General features: G+C 32.8%; 1 protein-coding gene across 1 annotated transcript in view; it reads left to right on the top strand.

The window, feature by feature from the left end:
* The window catches only part of LOC137649880 (glutamate receptor ionotropic, kainate 1-like), a 20,449-nt gene that overhangs the window by 8,955 nt on the left and 3,994 nt on the right, over positions 1 to 7,500 (top strand). The window contains exons 8-10 of the mRNA XM_068382820.1: positions 1,170 to 1,279; positions 3,280 to 3,494; positions 5,382 to 5,555. Coding sequence (XP_068238921.1) covers positions 1,170 to 1,279; positions 3,280 to 3,494; positions 5,382 to 5,555 — 499 coding nt within the window. The remainder of the gene's footprint in view (positions 1 to 1,169; positions 1,280 to 3,279; positions 3,495 to 5,381; positions 5,556 to 7,500) is intronic.

The raw sequence follows: 7,500 nt of genomic DNA, 5'->3' as shown, positions 1-7,500 counted from the left end.
TTAGGTAGTTTAAAGGTTTAAAGGCCAGTCAAGAATGGCAGAGGCAAAGGACAGTGACACTGCCCTACCAAGCAGGACAATGTCCTAGAGACTAACCATATTTACATACGGTCAGCGCCCAAGGCCCTCTCCACCCAAGCTAAGATCAAGGAGGGCTAGACAATGGCTGCTGATGACTCAGCAGATTGACCTATAGGCTTCAGTGGCCACTTTCCTCTTGGTAAGGGTAGAAGAGACTCTTTAGCTATGATAAGAAGCTCTTTTAGGAGAAGGGTACTCCAAAATCAAACCATTGTTCTGTAGTCTTGGTAGTGCCATAGCCTCTGCACCATGGTCTTCCTCTGTCTAAGGTTAGAGTTCTCTTGCTCGCAGGTACACTTGGGCACTATTCTATCTGTTATAATGTTTTTACTGTTCTTGAAATACTTTATATTGTTCATTACTTTTCTTGTAGTTTATTTACTTATTTCCTTTCCTCACTGAGCTATCATCCATGTTGGAGCCCTGCTTTTTCAACTAGGATTGTAGCTTTACCTCTCATGATCGGCCTTTAAACCTTTAAATCATCAGTCTGACTTTTAACCTCACCATCCTTGTGAGCTATATAGGTCTACCTGCTAAGTCAGCAACCCCCATTGCCTGGCCCTAGCTTGTGTGCAGAGGGGCTTGGGCGCTGGTCATATGTATATAAAGTCTGTTTCTAGGGAATTGTCTCGCTAGCTAGGGCTATGCCACTGTCCCTTGCCTCTGCCATTCATGAATGGTCTTTAGGTTTATCTGCTGAGTAATCAGCAGCCATTACCTGACCCTAGCTTGTGTGGAGAGGGGGATGGGCGCTGATCATATTTATACATGGTATGGTCAGTCTTTAGGGCAATGTCTCGCTAGCTAGGGCTATGCCACTATCCCTTGCTTCTGCCATTCATGAATATTCTTTAGGTCTACCTGCTGAGTAATCAGCAGCCATTGCCTGACCCTAGCTTGTGTGGAGAGAGGGTTGGGCGCTGATCATATTTATACATGGTATGGTCAGTCTTTAGGGCATTGTCTTGCTAGCTAGGGCTATGTCACTATCCCTTACCTCTGCCATTCATGATCGACATTTAAACCTTTAAATCATTTGTATTTAATAACTTTAAGTCTGACTTTTTCAGTCGTGATTGTACCAGTGACGATAGTTCTGATAAGAAACCCGACAAAAGAAACTTGGGTGGCGACCAGGTCTCTTCTACTCTTTATGAAGCTGTCAACTGGACAATCTCGTCTCTTCTAGGACAAGGTGAGTTTGGGAACAGATATTTATCACATGGCAAAAGCTAACTTGTTACTAGCAAAGATATGTGACAGTTTTTTATATATATTTGAGCTCCTAGAGATTATAAAAGAAGCAGGGGAAATAAGAGAAGACGATGGATTGACGAACCAAGGAAGTTTGCGGCCGTGGACTGGCACAGGAAGACCACGAACAGATGAAAGTGGAAGGACATGTCTTAGGTCTTTGTTCTGCATTGGACTAGTAACGGCTGATGATGATGATGACGATATATATATATATATATATATATATATATATATATATATATATATATATATATATATATATATATATATATATATATATATATATATATATATATATATATATATATATATAATAGTAAGACACTAGCTCTTTATTATAGAGGGATAATGTATGTATATAACCTTTTCTCCCTTGAAAGAGGTAGCAGAAGAGAAGTCAATCTTTCTGGTATTTAAACAAGTTATTTTGAGTGAGCTTCCTAGGTTTAAGCCCTTTACTTAACCCCAGAATATAATAGCATCCATTTATAATGGTATGAACATTTGGGCGATAGCCTGGGATCGAACAATGCCCCTAGATGTTCACAGGCTCAAATTCTATCCTCCTACATTGCCCCTCATAGACATATTTTCTCTCATCAACATCACCATCGTCATAGCTGCCATTCCATATCAAGTATTAGGCCTTATTATTATTATTATTATTATTATCATTATTATTATTATTATTATTATTACTATTACTAGCCAAGCTACAATCCTAGTTGGAAAAGCAAGATGCTATCAGCCCAAGGGCTCCAATAGGGAAACATAGCCCAGTGAGGAAAGGAAATAATGAAATAAATGATGTTTGAAAGACCTTAGTGAATTTTCAAATGAGAAACCAGTCCAATTCTAGAGCCACAAGCACTTCCACCGTGTGGGATCTGGTTGAATGCATATACTGCTAGAAAAAAAAAAACTAAATTTTATCGGAAATTCTCCGTAAATAATATGCTGTTCTAAACCGTATTTCAGTAAAATACAGGCGACCGTAAATTTACCTTACTTTGTTATTATCTTTTACTGGTTGGGGACTGTAATATAATTTCTTTACGTCAATACATCCGTTTTTAATATGGTAAAAATCCTGGAATAAATGTTGCCAAACATTTGCCGTTTTTGTAATACAAATTTTTAACATTTCACTGTTAAAGAAAACGTAATTTTAATCGGAAATTCTCCTTAAAAGTGTACGGTTGTGAGCCGTATTTCAGTAAAATAAAGCTGGCCGTAATTTTACCTTACTTTGTTATCATCCTTTACGGGTTGGTGACCGTAATATCACTCCTTTACATCAATATATTCGTTTTTTAAAACGGTAAATGCCTGACAACATTTAATCCAGGATTTTTACCGCTTCTTACGGTATATTTTTGACAATGGATACCGTAGAGGCGTAGAAGAATAACACTTTTTGTAGCAATGGATTCCTAAATACTCCCTAATAAACATCAATAGCGTAGAAGAATAAACATTTTTTGTAGCAATGGATTCCTAAATACTCCCTAATAAACATTTATAGCGTAGAAGAATAAACATTTTTTGTAGCAATGGATTCCTAAATACTCCCTAATAAACATTTATAGCGTAGAAGAATAAACATTTTTTGTAGCAATGGATTCCTAAATACTCCCTAATAAACATTTATAGCGTAGAAGAATAAACATTTTTTGTAGCAATGGATTCCTAAATACTCCCTAATAAACATTTATAGCGTAGAAGAATAAACATTTTTTGTAGCAATGGATTCCTAAATACTCCCTAATAAACAACTATAGCGTAGAAGAATAAACATTTTTTGTAGCAACGGATTCCTAAATACCACACTCTTCTGTAAACAGGTCTCTTTTTTGTTTTTTGTTTTTTTTTAAACCGTAGAAAAATAGCCATTTTTGTAGCAATGGATTCCTTAATACCACGCCCTTCTGTAAACAGCCATACCAGTCCAGCCAAAGGGCGAAGCCTTCCGAGTCCTCAGCGGCCTCTGGCTTCTGGTCTCCCTGATACTGGCCACAGTCTACCGCTCCAACCTGAAGGCCATGCTCATCCTGCCCAAGGTCTATCTCCCGTTTAACAATATCGATGAGTTAGCCAAGTCTCGCCTTCCTGTCTGGACGCCCGTTGATGCCAAGTTGCACAAAGCGGCTTTGGTTAGTGTTTGTGTGTTTGTTTGTGCATGTTTGTTTGAGAAAAATTTTTAAAATGCAATTATTATTATTATTATTATTATTATTATTATTATTATTATTATTATTATTATTATTATTATTATTATTATTTTGCGTACGTGTTTTGGCTTGATTTTTTTTTTTACATCCGTTGGTTTTTTAATAATCTTTAATGAAGAAAAATTAGATTAATATTTTGTGTATGTTTGTACATGTTTGCATGTAGAAATGTTAAGATTATAATTTTGCATACGTATTTTTTTTTTCTTTTTGGCTTGCTTTTTTTACGTCCGTTTTTTTTTTTTTTTTTTTTTTATGAAGAAAAATTATATTAATATTTTGTGTATGTTTGTACAAGTTTGCATGTAGAAATGTTAAGATTATAATTTTGCATACGTATTTTTTTTTCTTTTTGGCTTGCTTTTTTACGTCCGTTGGTTTTTTTTTTTTAATAATCTTTAATAAAGGAAAATTATATTAATATTTTGTGAGAGATGTGTGTATACAAGGCATCTTATTGAAATAAGTCCTTTTTGTGTACTTTTGACGCTGTCACTGCTTTTAGTATGATATATTGTTAATTTATTCTCATCATTTATTTATTTCCTTATTTCCTTTCCTCACTGGGCTATTTTTCCCTGTTGGAGCCCTTGGGCTTATAGCATCTTGCTTTTCCAACTAGGGTTGTAGCTTGGCTAGTAATAATAATAATAATAATAATAATAATAATAATAATAATAATAATAATAATAATAATAATAACGTGTTTTTTTTTCTTTTTTTTTCTTACGTCCTTTGGTTTCTGAATAAGATATTAAAAATATATATATTAATATTTTGTGAGAGATGTGTTCATACAAGCTATGTTGTTAAAATAGGTTCTAAATTTTGTTTTTTTATCAGATACACTTCGACGTAATATATAAGATTAATAAATTGCAGAATTTTTTAAATTATCCCAATTAAATAACTTCTTAATTTAATCTTTTGTTAGATAAACTTTGACCTAAGATAAGATTGATAAAAACCAGAGTTTTTAAAAGTAATTATTATTATTATTATCATTATTGTTATTATTATTATTATTATTATTATTATTATTATTATTATTATTATTATTATTATTATTATTATTATTATTATTATCACTAGCCAAGCTACAACCCTAGTTGGAAAAACAAGATGCTACAAACATACACTTTGACTTAAGGTATTATTATTATTATTATTATTATTATTATTATTATTACCACTAGCCAAGCTACAACCCTAGTTGGAAAAACAAGATGCTACAAACATACACTTTGACTTAAGGTATTATTATTATTATTATTATTATTATTATTATTATTATTACCACTAGCCAAGCTACAACCCTAGTTGGAAAAATATGATGCTACAAACATACACTTTTGACTTAAGATATTATTATTATTATCATTATTATTATCAATAGCCAAGCTACAACCCTAGTTGGAAAAGCAAGATACTATAAGCCCAAGAGCTCCAACGGGGAAGAATAGCCCAGTGAGGAAAGGAAATAAGGAAAAAAGCAGACTTGTTAAAAGTAATTATCCCAATTAAATAAGTTCTTAATTTATTTTTTTATCAGATACCCTTTGACTTAGGATGTTATTATTATTATTATTATTATTATTATTATTATTATTATTATTATTATTTTATTATTATTATTATTATTATTATTATTATTATTATTAGTAGTAGTAGTAGTAGTAGTAGTAGTAGTAGTAGTAGTAGTATTGTTATTATTGTTGTTGTTATTATTATTATTATTATTATTATTATTATTATTATTATCATCCCAGGATTTAAACTCAGACTGGCAAAAATCATTTCTTATTCCAGACTTCGCCCAGTAACACCACCTTGGGTCGCATCGCCAAGCAGTTCGTTTACCCCGAGCCTCCAAAGGGCCTGAACTGGATGCAAAGATCGGTGAAGGCCATGAGTGAGGGGAACATGGTTGTGACTTCCCCTCTGTCCGTGATAGAACAGACATTCCACTACTCCTTTTCACTGGTAAAACACGAGATTGCAAGATTGTTCAACAGTAGAATCAGTAGAACTTCAAAAGTTCAAACTTGCAGCAAAAGTTTTCATGTTGAATAGGCTGACATAATTGCTTTTTTAGTTTATATATGAAATGTCTGTTTTAATGGTGTTAATGTTTTTAAAATGATATATATATATATATATATATATATATATATATATATATATATATATATATATATATATATGTTACAGTCAATATCTAAATTCAGGCAATTTGTAAAGTGACTGAACTTTTCAGGCAATATGTGAATTGCCTGGTTCACTCAGTCAATTTACAAATCAGCTAAAAATAGCAGACAATTTATAAAGTGACTAAAATTCTAATAGATTTTCTTGGCATATTGACTGAAATGAACCCCGGTATGGATATTATGTCAGTTTACCTATTGAAACTTTGTGTGCTGTTGTCTTGGTAGTTTATTATTGTGCGTGTGTGAAAGAATATTACTTACACACAAAGTATGGCGTGTTCTGAGGAAGTATTTTTTTTTTTACCAGAAATAGATGTTGAAGTAAAGCTCTGATTCTTTTAAAATGACTGCTGCTCAAAATTTAATACTAGAGTCTGATAGAGGAGCTTAAAGTAGCATCATTTGCAAAAAGATAAATTGAATCGGCAGTATTACATCCTCGGAAATTATGATGTTCTTTAGTGTGTTGACGTTGAAAAGAGGAAATGATGAAAGTCAAGAACCTGTTTATTTTGTGCAAATTGATGATAAGTTGGACACAAGTAAACGTATTCACATTACTATGGGACATGGTGGAAGAGATAAAATAGTCATTGCTTTATTAAGATATGCAAATGTTTCTCGAGATACTGTAGGACTGTTCAAAACTGTACAACCAATTTTGTCAAATCAGGTGGATCTTGTTGACATGCAGTCTTGTATGAAAGGTAAATATAACTGGATAATGTTGTATCAAGATCACCTAAAAAGAGTCTTGCTTATTTTGTCCCTTAACTTCCAGAAGGGCCGCCGAAGATGCATTCCAACAAATGGACATATTTTTAATGTTGGGGCCATCTCAAATTCTTGAAAGCAATAATGACAGTAAATTTACAACATTTGACATTTCGGAAATTAAACTTCTTTGGCCAGACTTGTTAATGTTTCATGGTAAACCAATGCATATTCAGTGTCCGGGATCAGTTGAAGGCCTTAATTGTGGTAAAAAAACACAAGTTAATTTCATAGGCAATAATGAATGATTAAGTGGGTGGCCCATAAGACTCGAAAGTTTGTGGAGTTTCAAAAGAACATCTGTTACCACTCTTGATTCGAACAATATCCATACAAAGCAATCTTTGGTGTTGAGGCCGGAGTAGGTCTACGCTCAACTAAACTTCCAGAGGAAGTTTTGAAGACAATGGTTACTGAAGATGATTTACTTGGAACTTACAATTTTCCCTCGGACTCTAAATTGATTTAGTCTAATTTTCTTGTGACATTTTATCATTTCATTGTTTTATTATCATATCATATTGTCAAGTAGGTATTATTTTCACATTTCATTGTCACGAAGATTTTAGAAATAAAATTTTCCTCAAGTATAATGTTTGTTTGCTTATATCTTTCCGATAGTAGTCAATATGGCAAGAAAATATATTATGATCTTAGTCACTTTATAAATTGCCTGCAGTTTTTAGCTGATTTGTGAGTTGACTGGATGAACCAGGCTATTCACACTATCTGGCTTTTGATATTGATTCCAGTATTAGATTTTGAGCAGCAGTAATTTTAAAAGAATCAGTTATACTTCAACATCTATTTCTGGTAAAAAAAAAAATGCTTCCTCAGTACACTCCATACTTTGTCAGAACTAGTCTTTCAAACACGTACAATAAAAAACTACTCAGACAACAGCACACAAAGTTTCAATAGGTAAACTGACAGAATATCCATAC

Source organism: Palaemon carinicauda, chromosome 11 (assembly GCF_036898095.1).
Source record: "Palaemon carinicauda isolate YSFRI2023 chromosome 11, ASM3689809v2, whole genome shotgun sequence".
NCBI classification, from domain to species: domain Eukaryota; kingdom Metazoa; phylum Arthropoda; class Malacostraca; order Decapoda; family Palaemonidae; genus Palaemon; species Palaemon carinicauda.
Note: the sequence above shows the minus strand (reverse complement) of the source record. Positions and strands in the feature narration are given on the sequence as shown.